Here is a 22,331-nt window from a genome sequence, read left to right as displayed (position 1 = left end):
CCTGTGGCACCCCACTAGTCACCACCTGCCATTCCGAGAAACACCCATTCACCGTTACCCTTTGCTTTCTATCTGCCAACCAGTTTTCTATCCATGTCAATATCTTCCCCCCAATGCCATGAGCTCTGATTTTACTCGCCAATCTCCTATGTGGGACCTTATCAAATGCCTTCTGAAAATCGAGGTACACTACATCCACTGGATCTCCCTTGTCCAACTTCCTGGTTACATCCTCGAAAAACTCCAATAGATTAGTCAAGCATGATTTGCCCTTGGTAAATCCATGCTGGCTCGGCCCAATCCTATCACTGCTATCTAGATATGCCACTACTTCATCTTTAATAATGGACTCTAGCATCTTCCCCACTACTGATGTTAGGCTGACAGGACGATAGTTCTCTGTTTTCTCCCTCCCTCCTTTCTTAAAAAGTGGGATAACATTAGCCATTCTCCAATCCTCAGGAACTGATCCTGAATCTAAGGAACATTGGAAAATGATTACCAATGCATCCACAATTTCCAGGGCCACCTCCTTTAGTACCCTAGGATGCAGACCATCTGGACTTGGAGATTTGTTAGCCTTCAGTCCCATCAGTCTACTCATCACCGTTTCCTTCCTAATGTCAATCTGTTTCATTTCCTCTGTTACCCTATGTCCTTGGCCCATCCATACATCTGGGAGATTGCTCGTGTCTTCCCTAGTGAAGACAGTTCTAAAGTACTTATTAAATTCTTCTGCCATTTCTCTGTTTCCCATAACAATTTCACCCAATTCATTCTTCAAGGGCCCAACATTGTTCTTAACTATCTTCTTTCTCTTCACATACCTAAAAATGCTTTTGCTATCCTCCTTTATATTCCTGGATAGCTTGCGTTTGTACCTCATTTTTTCTCCCCGTATTGCCTTTTTAGTTAAGTTCTGTTGTTCCTTATTTCCTCCTTTGAATCCTTCCCTCTCCGGGGGATGAACTGATTTTGCACCTTGTGCATTATTCCCAAGAGTACCTGTCATTGCTGTTCCACTGTCTTTTCTGCTAGGATATCCCTCCATTTAACTTTGGCCAGCTCCTCCCTCATGGCTCTATAGTCACCTTGGTTCAACTGCAACACTGACACCTCTGATCTGCCCTTATCCTTCTCAAATTGCAGATAAAAACTTATCATATTATGATCACTACCTCCTAATGGCTCCTTTACTTCAAGATCGCTTATCAAATCCTGTTCATTACACAACACTAAATCCAGAATAGCCTTGTCCCTGGAATTTGTGGAATAATTCTCAGAGCAGGGAAGGTTAAGAGCTGATTGAATAGAGGTGTACAAACTTATGAATAGCACTGTTAATACAAGAAAGACATGCTGCTTCAATGGACATAAAGTTTAGTAGGGCTCAAGATCGTTACTACCAAAAACCATTAATTGGCCACCATAAAATAACCCCTTAATATGAGTAATTGGCAAAACAATCAAAGTTACTCACGGGTGCACAGAAGAGAAAATTTTACAGGGGTAAAGGGAGAAAGAATGAAGATTTACAGGATTGCTATGCTGGGAAACAGCAGGGGGCTAGTAGGTCAATGGGTCATATTGCAGGTCACAGGTACGTGCAGATTCTACTTCACTTTAATTTTTTCTCCCTTTGGATATTGCACCCGTGCAGAGTGTGTAGAAATGACAACTATAAGTTAACTAAGCAAGAGAAGAACTGCCTTGCACAAACAGAAGCCATTAATGGGATGATTTGGGATTGGCACTGCCGATTTAATGGATGGTCTCCACATCTCAGAAGAAAATGTACCCAAAGGCAAAGACAATTCTTTATTTGAACATTGCTTTCAGCACTTAGCTTGCCAATAGGAGTCTGACTTTTTAAACTGCTTAGCTCATGTTTATTCCTAAAGCAGCAGATTAGTTCCCGGAGGGAGGAAGAAAGACCAAGATAATTTAAGGGATGCACTTACTGTAGAAGCTAACCAGCAGTTGTAGTTTTCTGTTCCTCGATCAGCTCGGTTAATAGAAACTGCATCCACAATTGAGGCCAGGAGGTACAACAAAGCTGCACTGGCATTAAAACTCAAACCCTGCAGTTGAAAAACAAATTACCAAACTTAGCAATAGACTAACTATCATGTATATATCTGGCACAATTCTTAGCAGAGCTTTGCATTAAAGCCAGAGTTGTACTACAGGGGAAGGACCCCTTCAGCCTTACACATCTACAACAACCTTTTGTGCCCAGTATTATGCAGTATTAGCCCAGATTAGGTCTACATACTTCTATGCCTCATCTATTTAAGTGCCTGTTGAAATCTCTCTTAAAAATAGTGATTCTATCATCTGGCGATATATTCCAGACAACAATCAAAGTTACCCTTCAAGTCCCCTGTTAAAAGCCTTCCTTAATCTCACCGTTTTGTTTTCTTCACCAAAGAAAATAATCCCTCCCTATGATTAAAATCATCCAGTCCAGGTAATATCCTGGTGAATCTCCTCTTAATTCCATTCAGCTCAACTACTTTCTGCCTATTATGTGGTGACCAGAACTGAGCATAAATTTCCAAGTATGGCTCAGTCAGTAATTTGAAAGAATTTAGAACAGTGCAGCACAGGAACAGGCCCTATGGCCTTCAATGCACATGCCATCTAAAATGTCAATCCAAACTAATTTAATCTGTCTGCACACATTCTATATCCCTCCATTACTTGCCTGTTTGACATGTCTGTTTAAATGATTTGTAGACATTGCATCTACTTCCATTCCTTCCCCTGACAGTGGACTCCAGAAACCTACCACTCTGTGTAAAAAAAAAACTTTAATCCCTCCTGGTTCCCTGTTTAATCTCAGTCATGCTTACTTAATATTCATCAAAGGCCCTCGCATCATCTGAGGTTCCTGAACCATGTCATTGTCAACCTTCCCTTTCATAAGAACGGGTTGGGCCCAAGTTCTGACCAGATAGCCTTTAAACAACTCTCACATATCAAATGTAGATTTATCCAGTAACAGCTGTTCTACTCTACTTTCCTCTGCCTAATACTATTCTAGTAAGTGGCATATAGGAGAGAGATTGAAAATCTGGTTGAGTGATGCCACAACAACAACTTCTCACTCAACGTCAGTAAAGCCAAAGACATAATTATCAACAACAGAAGAAAGAAAGCAGAGGTCCCTGAGCCAGTCCACATTAAGAGCAATAGAGGTGGAGGGGTTCAGTGCCTTTAAATCCTTGGTGTTAAGAAACCAAAGGGATCAGAACACAAATGTCACAAAGAAAGCGCAATAGTGCCTCTACTTTGCATAGATTCAGCATGTCTTCTATAGATGCACAGTTGTAGAGCATCCTAACTGGTTTCATCATGGCCTGGTGTGGAAACACCAATGGCCAGGAACAGAAAATGCTACAGAAAATGATGGATACAACCAGGTCCATTACAGGCAGATATCTCCCTACCATTGAGTACATTTACATGGAGCAATGCTACAAGAAAGCACCATCCAAAGCACCACAGTACTGCCATTGAACACGAGTACCAAAGCCTTAGGTTCCACATCACCCGGTTCAGGAACATTTATCACCTTACAACCATCAGGCTCCTGAACCACTACTCTGAACTGATTCTATGTTCTATGGAGCAACACACACAAAATGCTGGTGGAACACAGCAGGCCAGGCAGCATCTATAGGGAGAAGCACTGTCAAAGTTTCAGGCCGAGACCCTTTGTCAGGACTCGTCCAGTTCTGACAAAGGGTCTTGGCCAGCAACATTGACAGTGCTTCTCCCTATAGATGCTGCCTGGCCTGCTGCGTTCCACCAGCATTTTGTGTGTGTTGCTTGAATTTCCAGCATCTACAGATTTCCTTGTGTTTGCTATGTTCTACAGATTCACCTTCAAATACACTTTACAACTCGTGTTCTCAGTATTAGTTTATATTTGCAGTTTATCATCGTTTGCATAATGAAATGATTGTCAGTATTTCTCTATGTATAATTTATCATAAAATTCTTTTGTATTTCTTTTTCCCCTGTAAATGCATGCAATAAAAACAGATCTCAAGGTAGCACTTACATACTTTGATAATGAAGTTACTTTGAACCTTATTAGTCCCAACCACATCCATCAAGGTCCAGAATTATTCTTCTCCATAATTATTCAAAACTCACCAACTTATCATTACTTTTCCCAAATGTACTCTCCATGGTCACCCAGCCAGGTTCATTTCCCATACAAGGTCTAGTGTGGCCCTTTCCCTGGCTGGATTGTGTCTATAACACATCCTAAATGCACCCAACAAATTGTGTCTGATCTAAGCCTCTGGCACCCCAGGAAGATTCATTCTTTACTGGGGAAATTAAAGTCAGCAATTACACCTTCCCTGTTGCTTATAGATCTTTCTATATGCTGTTTACGTATCTGTTCATTTATCTCCTTTTGGCTATTGAGGGGGCCATAGTGTAACCCCATAATAGAACTACATATTGGCTCACTGGACAAGCCCTTCAGGATGTTCTCTCTGAACAGTGCTGTAGCGTTTTCCCTGATCAGTAGTGGAATACTCTCACCTCTTTCAGATCCCTCTCTATTGGATCTGAAGCATCTAAATTCTGGAATATTGAGAAACTAGTCCTGCTTTTTGTTCAACCAAGTCTCTGTAATGACAGTAACATCATAGTTCCATGCACTAAGCCAGACTCTAAATTCATCTGTTTTACTTTTTTTCAGTCTTTGCTCTGAAATAAACACACTATGGCCCACTGTGCTCATTACCCTGGTTCCCCAGCCACCACCTGACTGTTCTTCCAAACTTACTTACTTCACTCTGCTAAATACATTCGTTCCCATCACTTGCAACATAATGTCCCGACTTCTTCAATCTACCCTTGATTATAAAGGCAAGAATACCATACACCTTTTTCACTACTCTATCTAACCTTTGGGGAGCTATAAACTTGGAATCTAAAGTCTAACTGTTTTTTAACACCCTGCCATTTTCTGTACATGTCATTTCCCTATTTGACTTCACTGCACATTTTTTGGGGGATTAAATTCATTTGTGGGTAGTGTTACGAACCCCGTAACTGGGTCACTTACCAGCAAAGATAGAGAGGTCCGTTGAAGTCTGATGGTACTATTTTTAACAGTATTTATTAGTAAAAACACACAAAAATAATATCAATGCAAATATACAGATAATATACATCATCAATACTAAATCTAAAAGTGTGGGTATAATAATAATCAATAAGAAATAAGCTCTATCGTTGTCTAGGGGATAATATATTGTCCGATGGAAATATAAAAGTCACTCAGTTCATGCAGGCTGCAGCCTTTGGGGACCGCTGGGTTTGCAATGGTTGGAGAGAGAGAGAGATTAGGAGAAAAACTTGCCGATTCCTTTTATGATTTTGATCCATCAGAGTCTCGTTGGTGTGGCCGTTCACTTGTGGCCTCTCCTTTAGCTAAGCCGTTCTCCCATGGTGAGCCCGCCACCCAGGCAAGGGAGGATGCACACGAGCCCCCACCGGCTTTCGCTATAAAACGCTGTCACTGGATTTCCAGCATTTCTCCTGGTGCGACTAAAGGGGTTGTTCCCCAGACCCTCTTTTATCCTTACTCACGGGGTCTCAGATGTCAGTCAGATTGGGATGATGCAATCCCTCAACCAGACCACTCGGGTCGTCCCCTGAGGGGCTTCAATGAATAGTACAGTACTCGATACACAATTCCGTCTCCAAGAGACAATAGCCGTTATCAGGGGTTTTTGTTTCGCTGAGGCCAGGACACATTCCAAACCTTGTGGATTCTCTCTCATTTCCTGGGTCCCAGACCCGAATTAATAGCGATCTTGTGATTCTCAAAAAGGAGGGGGCGACTTTGTACCCTTCGGCCCCTCAGAGTTGCGGCACATTCATAACAGGAGCCATCAAGAAGGCAACCTCTGTGAGCAGCTCTGATGGAAATCATCAAATATTCCTACTTTAACTGCTACGGTAGAAGTCCACAGCTACAGCCATTGACAATATATCAAGTAACATCGTTTTAAGGCATTTTTAAAAATCCACTACTACTCAGAGTTAATGAATCTCAGTTTGCCATCTCCAGTCGTAAGAGTGGTTCCCCTTTAGGACAGCAGAAAAGATGCTGCTGCTTTGGATTAAAAGTTTAAGGAGAAGAGGGTTCCAACTTCCACTACTGACAATTCGACTGGCAAACATATCGTCCGATAAGCAAAATCAAAGATCTCAGAGTGATTGCTGTACTAGAGGGATGTCAGGAACTGTTGTGTTTTACGTTTCACAGAGACTTCAATATCTCCCGCCATTCCAGACGCAGCGATACAGCTTAGTGACTTCTTAATTCACCACCAAGACTGTTGAGTCTTTCAATGGCGGAGGAGGGTGGAGTATGCTTTATGCTTAATTCCTCGTGGTGCACAAACTTGACAGTTCTGTCCCAGTCCGGCTCAGCCAACCTGGAACGTCTCACGATAAAGTGTCATCCATTTTATCTGCCGCCAGAGTTTTCAGCCATCATCTTGATAGCGGTGTACATGCCACCTCAGGTAGGGGTCAAGCAGGCTCCAGACAAACTGAGCGACGTACAACGGGCATGAACTGCACCCCTGATGCCTTCCCCATCATTTTGGGGGATTGACATTCTGGGTGTGCCTCTACTCCGAGTGTAAGCAGAGACTGAAGACCGACTGGAGCACAAGTAGTGAGGACCAAGAAGGTATGGACAAGAGAGGTGCAGGAGCACTTTGAGTTGGTGGACTGGACTGTGTTCAGAAATTCACCTTCCAGTCTGAACAAGTATGCCACAGTTGCTATTGATTTCATTAAAACCTGTGTGGACAAGTGTGTGCCTATGAGAACATACCGAATCAAAAGCCATATCCTGCTGAGGGCTAGATCTGTGACATTCAAGCCTGGTAATCCAGGACGATACAGAAAGGCCAGGTATGACATACGGAGGGCAATCTCGAGAGCAGAAGAACAATTCTGATCAAGGATTGAGGCAGAATTGGATACATGTCAGCTCTGGCAGGGTTTGCAGGCCATTACCTTCTACAAAGCGAAACTTAACATCATGAATGGCTGTGAAGTTTCACTCCCCAATGAGCTCAAAACCTTCTATGCACACTTTGAAAAGAAGAATAAAACGACAGCTAGGTGGATCCTTGCAACACCCGGAGACCATGTGCCGTGGAGGCTGATGCCAGATAGTCTTTCAAGAGGGTGAACCCTCACAAGGCAACAGGCCCCGATGGGGTACCATGTAGGGCTCTGAATATCTGTGACAACATCTAGCAGGTGTGTTCAAAGACATTTTCAATCCCTCATTACTTACAGTTGGAAGTTCCCCCACACTGGAAAAGAGCAAATATCACACCCATACCCCAAAGGAGCAGGGTGAGCTGCCCTAACAACTATCACCTAGTACAGGGGTCGGCAACCCGCGGCTCTTTGATCTCTGTGCTGCGGCTCCCTGTGGTTTGTTAGTTTTTGAAATGTAATTCGAAATTTGAAGATTATGGTGATCTTGTACAATCTAAAAACGTTGTGGAGACCCCATTTCCTGGCACATCCGAACCGGCTCACAATTAGCCACCGTTCCAGCTAAGGGAGATAGCCTACGGGGGTTTGTGAGTACGTGTCTTTTGGAGCATCCGCGCCCATGGGGATGGGTTGAGGGAGGCTTTAAAGCAAGGCTGTTTAGTTGGAATAAAGTTACCTTGACTGCAGTGTCTTTATTTTAGCGCTGCGTGTAGCACACCGCTACAACGTGTTTTTTATCGCTATTAATATACATCACCACTGCCAATGCCTGACGCCCGCCAGTGCGCGCTTTCTTTTAATTCTTCGATCCAAGGTAGGCTAACTATGGAGTAACCTTCAACCCAATGTCTTTTTTTCGGGAGTTCAAAATGTTTTTGTTGCATGCAGAAATGTAATTTCGTTTTCTCTGCAGGAGTTCATCAATTTCATAAATGCAACACATTATAGTTTGTTTATACATAGCATAAAAGCAAAAAAAACCCGTTGTATGCAGTGTTATTTCATTTTAAATGTCAAACGGGTTTTGTGGCTCCCAGTGTTTTCTTTTCTGTGGGAAATGGGTCCATATTGGCTCTTTCAGTGGTAAACGTTGCCGACCCCTGACCTAGTAGCATTCACATCTACAGTGATGAAGTGCTTTGAGAAGCTGGTCATGGCTAGAATCATCTCTTGTCTCAGCAAGGACCTGGACCCACTGCAATTTGCCTGTTGCCACAGTTGGTCTATAGCAGCTGCGATCTCATTGCTTTTTAATGTGGCCTTACATCACCTGGACAATACTAATATTTAAGTCAGGATGCTGTTTATTAACTACAGCTCAGCATTTAACACAATCATTCCTACAGTTCTGATTAAAAAAGCTCCAAACCCTGGGCCTCTGTACCTCTGTCTGTAACTGGATCCTTGACTTCCTCACTGGAAGGCCACAATCTTTGCAGATAAGAAATAACAACTCCACTTCACTGATAATCCACACTGGTGCACCTCAAGGGTGTTTACTTAGCCCACTGCTCTACTCTGTCTACACCTATGACTGTGTGGCTAGGCACAGTTCAAATGCCATCTATAAATTTGCTGATGGTACAACTGTTGGCAGAATTTCAGATGGTGAAGAGAGGTTGTACAGGAGCAAGATAGATCAACAACTTTGCACTTAACGTCAGTAAGACCAAAGAACTGATAGTGGACTTCAGAAAGTGTAAGATGAGGGAACGCACACCAGTCCTCACAGAAGAATCAGAAATGGAAAGGGTGAGCAATCTGAAGTTTCTGGGTGTCAACAGGCATTCGCCGAACATGGCATGCACCTCAATACCACACTATCTGTTATCTATCTGGTGTATGTTTGAATCTATAATCTTCTGATGTACATTAAAAGTTACTGAGGCAATTGTGAAAGATAGAAAGGTACTGTAGCAGTTAGCACTTTATTGAGAACTAGGCCTCAAGCCAGGGAGTCGCCCATTTACAGCTGCCCAGGAGAGAGGCTTTAGAGTCAGTGTACTCCACTGGAAGTGGTGTGGGGCAACGTTCAAGCTGGAGTTGGTGCTGCCCCCAGTGTTCGCTCGGCAGAAGACAAGCTGTATTGTGTTTGGCAACAGACTGCTGCAACAGTCACGCATCTGGAATTTTGGACTATTGTTTTTGTGTGACTATTTTAATAATATGTTATATATGCTTGGTATTTTATATGTGCTAAATGTGCCTTGTGTTGTGTATGACTGTTGGTACTGTCCTTTGCACCTTGGCCCCAGAGGAACACTGTTTTGTTTGGCTGTATTCATGTATGATTGAATGACAATTAAATTTGAACTTGTAGAGAACTTGTCAAGAACCCATCTGCCTTGCCTTCCTGTAATCAGATTTTAATTCTGGTGCTGTTCTGTAAGAAGTCTCTGAATGTCCTCCCAGTATAATATATGGATTTTCCCCAGATGCTCCGGTTTCCTCCCAGTTCAAAGCTGTACCGGGTAGGTTAATTGGTCATTATGAACTTTCCACTGATTAGGTTAGGGTTAATCGGGATTGTGGGGTTGCTGAGACGGCTTGGCTCAAAAAGCCGAAAGGGCCTAGTCCGCGCTGTATTGTTACATAAATAAATAATCCTCAGTAATTTTGAAAATGGCTCGAATTTATACCAAAAAGAAACAGACATTTTTTTCTGATCACTACACTTGTGAAGCAAGTCATAAAAACACTGCAAAGTAGTGATTTTTCTTGGCCCACGATGGTTGCTTTGAGATGGCACAATGGCACTGCCAGTAAATGGTACAACCTCTGACAGCCCAGGTTCACTCCTGAATTCTACTGCTGTCTGTGTGGAGTTTCACTGCTTTTATGTACATTATATAAATGTGAAATTTGTACTCAGCATACACAAGTCTCAACTAAAACAGAAATCGGGATACAAAAGTTGAGTTGGGCTTCTGAGCTAGAGAGAAAGATATCTGAGCAGAAATCCTACCCCTGACCAATGTACACCTGTGTAAGTGAAGGCAGAATCAGGTTCAATAAAACCACCTGTTCGAACTTCCTACAGGGAGGTTATCTATTTTTGCAATGTACAGCTGGAAGGTAACAGCATGAAACTATCACCCCCAAAGTGATCAGTACCTTCAACACAGCACCTACAAACCAAAGGGAATTATCTTGAAGAGATTGGCCAAGAAATAGAAAAAGTCACTCACCACTGTTGTCCATGGTATCTGAGGAATCTTGGTGTATACCATGGTGATGTAGAAGATTAAAAAGAACACTGTGAGCACCCAGTAAAAGACTGCCACAAACATTACCCAACCAAAGGCAGAAACAGAGAAATACTCTGTACTAGCTATTAATATCCACACCAGCAGTCCAAGCACCTGGAGAGGAAAGAAAGAAAGATTTCAGTTTAGAAAAATCTACACACTCCAGGCCCCCGGCTCATTATCATTCCCCCCGCCCCAATCTGGATTTGAATAAGCAACAAGTTGGGATTAAGTAATTTTAAAGTAAATCGTTTACACAATAATATTTAAACCTGTTCACTAACATAAAATACATCAGTAAATGATGCAATAATGTGACTCAATTAAAAACAGCAGTCAAAGTGCACATTCCTGCCCAAAAAGAAATTTGATGACCATTTCATTAATCTTCTTTATGTGTATCTTAAGCTTTGCCGTTGGATAAAGCTCCAGAAATGGAAAATACATCACGGTAAACATAGATGTATTATGGTGCTGAATTTTCTCATGCCACTTATTAGATAACAGAGAGATAACAAAGGAACGGACCAATCCTCATTGAAGGGTAAGCAACTTCGAATTCCTGGGCACCATCACAGGTGATTTCTCCTGGACCCAATACATTAACGCAATCACCAAAAAGGCGTGTCAGTGGCTTTACTTCATTAGGAGCTTGAGGAGATTTGTTATGCCTCTAAAGACGCTTGCACAATTTTATTGATACACAGTTGAGAACATTCTGACTGTTTGCATCGCTCCAATGCACAGGATCAGAAGAGGCATAGAAGAGTTGGAGACTCAGCCAATTGCGTCATGGGCGCAATCCATCAATGGGACAAGCATTCTTCTCACTATTACCATCGGGGAACAGGCACAAGAGCCCAAAGATTCAACACTTTAGGAATAGTTTCTTGCCCTTCACCAGATTTCTAAACAGTTCACTAACTCATGAACACTACCTCTTCTACTCCTCTTTTGCATGATATTTATTTTTGTAACTTATAGTAAGTCTTTGTGCTGAACTGCTGCCACAAAACAACAAATTCCACATCATATGTCAGCGATAATCTCATCTACTGCATTTGGACCTGCAAACCCTTTGAACCATCTGGACAGTAAGGAAATTATTGAAATGCAATTCAAACCTACGAGTTTGCAAGTATAACATTAACTCACTGCATCTGATAATAGGTGGTTAAGTTAGTTTATACCAGATAGGTCATAGTCTGTGACATTTGAACTAGAAGAAACAAAACTAATTTCCCAACATATGCCAGTGGTAATAAACCTGCTTCTGATTCTGGGACAATAAAACCTTGCAAACTGTAATAAAACAATGAATGTCTAGCTTTCAGTATTAATAACAGATAATGGAAACCCTAATTTTAAGTGCTTATTTTTAATACAAAAAGCCAGGCATTCATTGTTTTTAAGAGACTTTTGGAAAAGTCTGCAGTTCTAAATTTATTTTCTTTTTGCTGTATTACCTTATCCTTTCCACAGTGTGTCACTGTAACACATCTTATGAACTAGGCTCTGACGCACCCTCTGCCTGCAAATATACTATACTGCAGGAATATAAGCCCAGTAAACCTCTCCCTGTGAAACAGCTATCACAACACAGTGAAATCCTGTTGGGACAACTCTTAAAAAAACAAAGACTACTTGAGAAAAATAGCTGGGATTCCCTTCCTTTACTTGGGACACTGTGCCGTCTAATTGAGACAGGAAACTGTTGCCGAACTGTTTCTAACTAATGTCAGTCACCTGTACTTATGTGACTGTTAGACACTGCATCGTACTTACAGTGAACAGTTTTCTAATAGCATCAGCTGCATGTGTTTTTGTTCAAAAAGCAGTGATTTTTGTCACTGATAACCGGTGAGAAATAAGCAATAAATTTGCAACTGTTTTGTTCACTGCAGTTTCAAGCATTCAGGCTCGGAGGTGCCAGAAATGTCCAGGAGTGAAAATGAAATTATTTCACTACTTCGACAAGTTAGGAACTACAAAGAACTTGAAGGTATCAACAATCACCTTGAATGTTACAATGAAAATGAAGATTTGGAAGATATAATCGTCAATAGCATTGTACGTAGGCAGTTCATTATCTGCACCAAGTGTCTGCACTATTTTTGTTCATTGTGTACACTGGATGAATTAACTATTTGGAATTAATATAGTTTTACAGTACTGTAGAGGTACTGATACTATTATAATTTGTTCTGCATCTCATTTAAATACATAATTTGTTACTCAATAAAACAATAGTTTAGCTTTTTTTTATATACCTTTTTGACTATTTCCATTAACTGGAACAGCCACATAATTGGGCCAAAATGTACTGGTCCTGATGTAACCCAATTAACCAGAATCCACTGTACAATGAAAACTTACAGACTATTTTAAATGAAAATATTTCTTGGCAATTTAGTTCATCAACTTTTCTCCTATTCAAACCACTGGCACTTTGCAAATCTTGCTGCTGGCTGTGTAAGTGGTGACAAACCAGTAGATGAATAGATGTCCCTCAGCCTCCAGGAATGTAACTTTCTATGAATATTGTACAGAAAATTGATACCTCTCAGAAAACATCAAAACCTTGGCCATAGAAGCAAACCATTCTGCTGCTTGGCCCAATTCCTTCTTTCAATTGTAATCATGTCTGTTCTTTTACCTCAGCACAAGTTTCTTACACTAATCTTGTATTTCCCCATTACCACAATATCTATCAAACCATTCTCAATTTTCATGGCAGATCAAGAGTCATTGCAGCATATGGACAAAAACTGGCCCATCTTCATGCTAATTCCATTTCTAAGCATTTGACTTGCAATTTTAAAGTGCTCACCTAAATACTTCTTAAAGCAGTTCATTTCAGCATTCAACACAATCATCCCTCAGAAACTGATTGGAAAGCTGAGCCTACTGGGCCTGAACACCTCCCTCTGCAACTGGATCCTAGACTTCCTGACTGGGAGACCTCAGTCAGTCTGGATCGGGAGCAGCATCTCCAACACCATCACACTGAGCACGGGGGCTCCCCAGGATTGCGTGTTCAGTCCACTGCTGTTCACTCTGCTGATCCACGACTGTGCTGCAACACACAGCTCGAACCATATCATCAAGTTCGCCGATGACATGACCGTGGTGGGTCTCATCAGCAAGAACGATGAGTCAGCTTACAGAGAGGAGGTGCAGTGGCTAACAGACTGGTGCAGAGCCAACAATCTGTCTCTTAATGTGAACAAAAGAGATGGTTGTTGACTTCAGGAGGATATGGAGCGACCACTCCCCACTGAACATCAACGGTGCCTCAGTAGAGATCGTAAAGAGCACCAAGTTTCTTGGTGTTCACCTGACGGAGAATCTCACCTGGTCCCTCAACACCAGCTCCATAGCAAAGAAAGCCCAGCAGCGTCTCTACTTTTTGCGAAGGCTGAGGAAAGTCCATCTCCCACCCTCCATCCTCATCACATTCTACAGGGGTTGTATTGAGAGCATCCTGAGCAGCTGCATCACTGCCTGGTTCAGAAATTGCACCATCTCGGATCGCAAGACCCTGCAGCGGATAGTGAGGTCAGCTGAGAAGATCATTGGAGTCTCTCTTCCTGCCATCACAGACATTTACACTACACGCTGCATCCACAAAGGAAACAGCATTATGAAGGACCTCATGCACCCCTCATACAATCTCTTCTCCATCTGGGAAAAGGCTCTGAAGCATTTGGGCTCTCACGACCAGACTATGTAACAGTTTATTCCCCCAAGTTATCAGACTCCTTAATACCCGAAGCCTGGACTGACACCTTGCCCTACTGTCCTGTTTGTTATTTATTGTAATGCCTGCAGTGTTTTTGTGCACTTTATGCAGTCCAGTGTAGGTCTGTAGTCTAGTGTAGCTTTCTCTGTTTTTTTTATTACGTAGTTCAGTCTAGTTTTTGTACTGTGTCATGTAACACCATGGTCCTGAAAAACATTGTCTCATTTTTACTATGCACTGTACCAGCAGTTATGGTCGAAATGACAATAAAAGTTGACTTGACTTAAAATGTGAGAAGATCAGCCCCTACCAATCCCTTAGGAAACATGTTGCAGATTTCAACTGTTCATGAGTTTAAAAAAAATTCTTCCCCAAATTTTATCGTAAACCTCTGCCCTCAGGCCATGGATACCTCTGCTAAGTGGCAGTAGTGTCTCACTATCTACCATACTCAGTTTTTGTATACCTCAAATCAGATTCTGAACACACATCCAACCCCCATTCCAAAGTAAACAATCCCTGCCTATTCAATCTCTCCTCACAGATGGTATCTGGTGAATCCATCTGCACTCTCTCAAGTGCAAATCACATCCTTCTTATAGTGTGGTGACCAGAAGAATGTGTCCTAACGATTTACTCAACTGTGCCATAACCTCCCAATTCTTAAATTCTATGTTCCAGTTAACGAAAGTTCACTTTCCATAAGCCTTCATAGTCTAAGTTGGCAACCACCTTCAGAGATGCTAGGATTTTACAATGAACTCTATTTCATTCTTTCATTCACCAGTAGTTCCAAGGGACTACCATCTGATGTATATGCTTTTCACTAGTAAATCTCCCGAAATGCATCGCTTTATATTACTCATGTATGTATTACATTAAAGATATAATTTATGTATTCATTCCATTAAACTCGTCATTATCACACTAAAACTGAAGTCTACCTTTCTTTATTTAAACACCAATCTTTATGGTTAGTAAACACTGAGGCTCCACACTTTCTTGGATAGTGATTTCCAAATATTCACAATTCTCTGAGTGAAACTGTTTTTCATCAGTCCTGAATGTCAAGCCCCTTATTTTGAGACCATATCCCCTGGTTCTAGACCGTCCAGGCAGGGAAGACATCCATTCAGCATCTTTGGGCCTTCCTGACCTCATAGGAACATTGATTCTTTCAATGGTCTCCCATTCTTCTAAACTCTAAAGAGTACTAGGTTTTACTGCTACATCCCTCCTCATATATAAACCTCTCACTGGGGAATCGGACAAACCTTTGTCCATTGTATCGCCAATATCCGCCCTTCTCTGAATAGAGAAAACAAATCTATATATTCCTATTGCAGGCTCTCTAGAGTGCCATTTAATTATTGCAAAAACATCTACTCAAATACTCTCAAATATCAGCAATAAAATGAAACAGAAAATTCTGGGGAAACTCAATGGTTCAGGCAGTGAACTTGGAGACACAGTTAGCTTCAGATCTGGGACCTTCATCAAAAACTAACATATTATTTGCCTTCTTAATTGCTTGCTGAACTGGCATGTTAACTCAAAGAAAAAACAGTTCTGATGAAGAGTCCTTAAACTGACTTCTTGCAGTTTGGTATATGGAAAAAATGTACAAACGCATCTCGTTAACAGAGCATGCCAAATGATGCCCGGCTTTAGCTGGTACCTCTGGATTACATATACTGTACAACAATACTTTACATGGCCTTTGCTAACCTCCAACATTCTTCATCAATGAGAGGGATTATGAAAAATTCTTCTCATTTGACTGCTTTCAAAAAAACCCAGCTTATGCCTGCTACAGAGGAAAAGCAAACCTCCATCCTAATCAGTGGGTCCACAACAAATTATGAACTGAGAAACACAGATCACAACTTGACCACCTACTTCAATGCCTTTTTCCTGTACAAGCCCACATCCCTTCAATCCACTTATCTGTTTATCTCAGTTAAGAATAAGTTCGAAGACTGTACCTCCACAGCTGTTCAGGGTCAGAAATTCCAAAAGATTCACCAGTTTGCTGAAATTCCATGACGGCTTCTAGTAACTTGTGCCCAAGGACACCTTTGAGTAATATTGGTACTTAATCTCTCATAATTTAAAAAAATCTTTATGTTCTATTATGTTCTTGCCCACTCACTCACCTTTTCCATATTCCCTTGACTACTCTTTACACCTTCTCCTTATTCAAAATCCCACTTTGTTCACACCTTGAGCAAACTTGTAAATATGCACATTGCACATAAGAGAGGGACCGGCTGGAGAAGAGTTAAGAAGAAACTGATCCACACTGCCACATTAAACCAAGGTTACTCCATTCTTGGTCACCAATCAAGAATCTATCAACCTCTCCCTTAAATATACATAAAGGCAAAGCCACCAAAGCTGCCTGTGGGTGAGAATTCCACAGATTCACCACTCCCTTGATAAAGAAATTCTTCCTTATTTCCGTTCTAAAAGGACGCCCCTCTATTCTGAGGCTGTGTCCTCTGGTCTTCGATTCACCGTAGGAAACATCCTTTTCACATCCACTCTTATCACTCTAATTTTCGATAGGTTTCAATGAGGTCACCCCTCATTCTTCTGAATTCTAGTGAATACAGGCCCAGAGCCATCAAACACTCTTCATATAACAAGCCATCCAATCCTGGAATGATTTTCATGAAACTCCTTTGAACTCTACCCAGTTTCAGCACATCCTTTCTAAGACAAGGGGCCCAAACCTGCTCACAAAACTCCAAGTGAGGCCTCACCTGTGTTTCAAAAATTTCAACATTACATCCTTGCTTTTATATTCTAGTCCTCTTGAAATGAATGATAACACCGCATTTGCCTTCCTCTCTACTGACTCACCTGCAGATTAACCTTTCAGAAATCCTGCACAAGGACCCTTTCATTTATTTCTCCTAAAGACCATGACACTGTATTCCATCTGCCATTTCTTTGCCCATTCTCCTAATATGTCTGCCCTTCTGTAGCTTCTTTGCCTCCTCAAAACTACCTGCCCCTCCATTTATCCCATCATATTGTCTGCAATTTGCAATGAAGCCATCAATTCCATCATCCAAATCATAAAATGTAAACAAATGGTCCCAACACAGACCCCTGTGGAACATCACTAGTCACTGGCAGCCACCCTGAAAAGGGTCTCTTCATTCCCACTCTTTGCCTCCTGCCAATCGGCCACTGCTTTATCCAAGCTAGGATCTTTCCTGTAATACCATGGACTCGTAGCTTGTTAAACAATCTCATCTGTGGCACCTTGTCAAAGGCCTTCTGAAAATCCAAATACACAACATCAACCGATTCTCCTTTGTCTATCCTGCTTGTTAGTTCTTCAAAGAATTCCAACAGATTTGTCAGGCAAGGTTTTCCCTTGAGGAATCATGCTGAATATGCCATATTTTATCATGTGCCTCCAAGTACCTTGCAACCTCATCCTTAATAATCAACTCCAACATCTTCCCAACCACTGAGGTCAAAAAACTAGTGATTCCTGAAAGATAATTTTTAATGCCTCCGCAATCTCTTCAGCCACTTCTTTCAGAATTCTGGGGTGTACACCATCTGGTCCAGGTGACTTATCTACCTTCAGACCTTTCAATTTCCCAAGAACCTTCTCTCTTGTTATGGTAACTTCACAAGCTATATGACCTCTGACACCTGGAACTTCCACCATACTGCTAGTGTCTTCCACAGTGAAGACTGATGCAAAATACTTATTCAGTTCATCTGCTTTTTTTTTGTCCTCCATTACTACCATTCCAGCTTTTTCTCCCCCAGTGGTCTGGTATCCACTGTCACCTCTCTTAAACAGTTTATCTAAAGAAACTTTTGGTATACCTCTATCAAACGTCCCCTCAATCTTCTACGTTCTAGGGAATAAAACTCTATCTTATTTACCCTTTCCATATAACTCAGGTTATCAAGTCCAAATGATCCTATTTAAATAACAGAGAACATATACAGTATACAACCTGAAATTCTTACTCTTCATAAACATTAGAACCCCAAAGCACCCCCTCCACCTGCCCATGTGCAAGTGGCAGCAAAGCATCAACCTCCCCTCATTCCCCTCCCCCCCATCTATTTCAGCAGAAAGCGTCAGCACCCAGTTCCAAAACAGAGACCATGGTCTAGAGCAGGGGTCAGCAACCTTTACCACTGAAAGAGCCACTTGGACCCATTTCCCACAGAAAAGAAAACACTGGGAGCCGCAAAACCCGTTTGACATTTAAAATGAAATAACACTACATACAACGTTTTGTTTTGCCTTTATGCTATGTATAAATAAACTATAATGTGTTGCATTTATGAAATTGATGAACTCCTGCAGAGAAAACGAAATTACATTTCTGCATGCAACAAAAACATTTTGAACTCCGAAAAAAAGACGTTGGGTTGAAGGTTACTTTTAAGTAAAATACTCAACGTCTATTTGAGTCCTTCTTGTATTTATGAAAAACGCCAAACTTAAATTTGCCGCCAGCAGCAACCCAAAAATAACGTCAGCCAGCTGTCAACCTGAAAAATAAAAGGACTATTTCACTGAACAATGAAAACATATGAATATACGTAAAATAATACGCAATTAAAATATTTATCATACTTCTTCAGGTTGACTCACACCTGACAATGCAGTTGTATTCAGTAGGGATGGATCGATGCTTAGGGGAGTGACCGGGAAGGATAATGTGTTTTTTTCCTCTCTGAACTCACAGAAGCGTTTCCCAAACGATGTTTGCATTGCGATGATTGCAGAATGTAAATACTCCGAATTTATCATGTCGTGACATTGTTTGAACTCTCTCAAATTGGGGAAGTGAGACACTGTGCCTTTCTGTAAATCTCTGGCAAGCAACGTCAACTTGCGCTCGAATGCAAAACATCCTCCAACATGTGCAGGGCTGTACGTCCTTACCCCGTTGAAGAGCTGTGTTCAGCGTGTTCAGGTGCGCTGTCATGTCTACCATGAAGTGTAGCTTTTCCAGCCACTCTGGCTGTTCCAGCTCAGGAAAGTTGAGCCCTTTGCTGCCCAGGAAAGTTTTCACTTCTTCCAGACGCGCGACAAAGCGTTTCAGCACCTCCCCTCTGGACAGCCAGCGATAAAAACACGTTGTAGCGGTTGCTACACGCAGTCAGTAAACTGCAGTCAAAGATAGCTTTATTCGAACTAAACAGCCTTGCTTTTAAGCCTCCCTCAACCCGCCCCCCATGGGCGCGGATGCTGCAAAAGACACGTACTCACAAACCCCCGTAGGCTATCTCCCTTAGCCTGAACGCTGGCTAATTGTGAGCCGGTTCGGATGTGTCAGGAAATGGGTCGCCACAACGTCTTATTTAGATTGTACAAGATCACCATAATCTTCAAATTTAGATTTACATTTCAAAAACTAACAAACTAACATAAAATACATATTAATTAAATACTGACCATGTAGCGGTGTGCTACACGCAGCGCTAAAATTACGACACGGAGTCGATAACTGCAGTCGAAGGAAAAAAACTTTATTCGAAATCTTCAGCCTCACTTTTAAGCCTCCCTCAACCTGCCCCCCCCCCCCCATGGCGCAGATGCTCCAAAGCTCTGTGCTCGCAAACCCCCGTAGGCTATCTTATTGTGAGTCGGTTCGGATGTGCCAGGAAAAGGGTCGCCACAACCAATTATTTCCCAAAGCAACAGGGAGCCGCAGCACAGACGTAAAAGAGCCACATGTGGCTCCGGAGCCGCGGGTTGCCGACCCCCGGTCTAGAGTCAACAAAAACTACTGTTTACCCGACAGTGGGAAGTGGGGACTCATCCGCCATGAAAAACTGCAGTTTGAGTGCTGTTACTGATGATGGAGTTTGACAGAACCACAGCCATCTTGAAAAGGGGAAAAGAGTCATAAACGAGAGGAATTTAAGATGTTACTGCAGATGAGCTCGAAGAAGCAGCCATTTGGCACCACCTTCATTCTGGCAACATCTTTGTAAATTTTCTCTGCATTTTTTCAACCTTATTTACATCTTTCCTGTAGGTGTGAGAAAAATTCACACAATTCTTCAGATTAGGCCTTACCAATATCATATCATATTTCAACATTACATCCCAACTCCTGTACTCAATGTGCATTGATTTATGAAGGCTAATGTGCCAAAAGCTTTCATTGGAACCCTATCTACCTGTGACACCACTTTCAAGAAATTACGGATCTGTATTCTGAGATCCTACTTTTCTACTGAACTTCTCAGCGCCCTACCACTTGGCATGTAAGACCTACCCTGGTTGGTCCTCCCAAAAGTGCAATATCTCACACATGTCTGCATTAAATTCCATCTGCCATTTTCCAGCCCATTTTTCCAGTTGGTCCAGGACCATCTGAAGTCTTTGATGGTCTTCTTCGCTGTCCACAACACCTGCAATCTTGGTGTAATCTGCAAGTTTGCTGATCCAGTTAACCATATTGTAATCCTGATTGTTGATATAGATGATAAGCAACAACAGACCCAGCACCAATCCCTGTGGCACTCCACTAGCCACAGGCCACCAGTCAGAGAGTCAACAATCTAAAACAACTCTTTGGCTTTTTCTGTGAAGATAGTGTTTAATCCAGTTTACCACCTCATCTTGAATGTCAAGCTACTGAACCTTCTTGACCAACACTTCCCCCCCCCCCCCACCTCACCATGTGGGATCTTATCAAAGGCCTTAGTAAAGTACATGTAGATAACATCCATTACCTTGCATTCATCAGCTTTCCTGGTATACTCCTCAGAAAAACTTACAGGATCAATTAGACACAACTTACCACACACAAAGTTAGGTTGACTATCTCTCCCTAATCAATCCTTATCTATCCAAATTCTTATACATCCGGCCCCTTAGAACATTTTCCAATAACTTTCCCACTACTGATGTCAAGCTCATCGGCTTGTCATTCCCTGGTTTATTCATAAAGCCTTTCTTAAACAGAACAACATTAGCTAACTTCTAATCCTCCAGAACCTTACCAGTGGCTCAGTATGTTTTAAATATCTTTGACAGGACCCCAGCAATTTCTGCACTAGCCTTTAGCAGGATCTGATGGAACACATTGTCAGGCCCTGGGAATTTATCCACCCAAATTTGCCTCTAGACAACCATCACCACCTCCTCTGTATAGGGTCCATGATCTTGCTGCTACATTGCCTCACCTCTATACAGTCTGTGTCCACTTCCCAAGTAAATAAACTTGCAAAAAAAAATCCATTTAAGATCTCCCCCATCTCTTTCAGCTCCATGTGCAGATTACCATTCTGATCTTCAAGAGGCCCAATTTTGTCCCTTGTCCCTCCAGTAACCAAATATCACTAATGGCCACAATATCATAATTCCATGTGCTGATCCATGCCCTAAGCTCATCTGCCTTTGCTACAATACACCTTGCATTAAAATGTACGCAGCTCAGAACATTAGTCCCACCGTGCTTAGCCTTTTTATTTCAGACTTTCTATGTAGACTGAACTGCTCTATAGTAGAAACTGTCAGCCCAGACTGGCCATTCAGAAATGTGTCTGGAGGCCTGATTCACATGAGAATCTATATCAACTGAGCCAAGTAGATGTTAATTGCAATGAATTAACTGCCATAGATCCCTGTACTGATAGTTCTTACTTTTAGCTCTGCACTCTGCTAATGGTGTAATAAATACCTGGGGAAAAATTATTCATGGGCAGTTCCTGACATCTTCTCTCTCCATGGAGCTCTGACTGGCAGACGATTTAATCGGCACTGTTCACACTGACTTCTTTTTGTCCTTGGAACAACCATGGATTAGGAGTTTAAAACCAGGGAAATGACCAAACTATTCTTGCATTCACACTGCTGACCACAAAATAAATTCTTCTCTTCAACTCAAAAGAATCTTTAGAACGTTTCAATAAACTTGCCACAAACCACTTAGTATTTTTAAACAGTTCTGATCATTGATCTGAAATGCTAAGCATTGTCTAAAGCTTAGGTTTTTGAACAAAGTGTTCTTTTAAGGCCTGAGTGTTATTGTATAAGTGATTCTTCTGGGTCAGTGATTGTAAAATTTACTCCAGTTGCTTTGTTATTAAAGGGGATATTTTAATGTGTTTTCAAACATCACAGATTTGTTTTTCTATATTAAAATAAATTAGGAACAGTTAAAACAGGAAAGCAATGGATGTTAAAAGGTGAGGGTGTTTCCATATGCAGTTCCTTAATTCGTTTCCCTAAAATGGGTAAAATAAACAATGAAGTGCATTAACACAGGCAGGGCATC

General features: G+C 41.7%; 1 protein-coding gene across 1 annotated transcript in view; it reads right to left on the bottom strand.

Moving 5' to 3' along the window:
- Positions 1 to 22,331, bottom strand: part of LOC132395537 (CKLF-like MARVEL transmembrane domain-containing protein 8) — a 58,576-nt gene that overhangs the window by 2,688 nt on the left and 33,557 nt on the right. The window contains exons 2-3 of the mRNA XM_059972303.1: positions 10,248 to 10,421; positions 1,962 to 2,081 (exon numbers count right to left, since the gene is read on the bottom strand). Of these exons, the coding sequence (XP_059828286.1) occupies positions 1,962 to 2,081; positions 10,248 to 10,421 (294 nt within the window). The remainder of the gene's footprint in view (positions 1 to 1,961; positions 2,082 to 10,247; positions 10,422 to 22,331) is intronic.

Source organism: Hypanus sabinus, chromosome 6 (assembly GCF_030144855.1).
Source record: "Hypanus sabinus isolate sHypSab1 chromosome 6, sHypSab1.hap1, whole genome shotgun sequence".
NCBI lineage: Eukaryota > Metazoa > Chordata > Chondrichthyes > Myliobatiformes > Dasyatidae > Hypanus > Hypanus sabinus.
The sequence above is the reverse complement of the archived record's forward strand: the minus strand, read 5'-3'. Positions and strand labels throughout refer to the sequence as shown.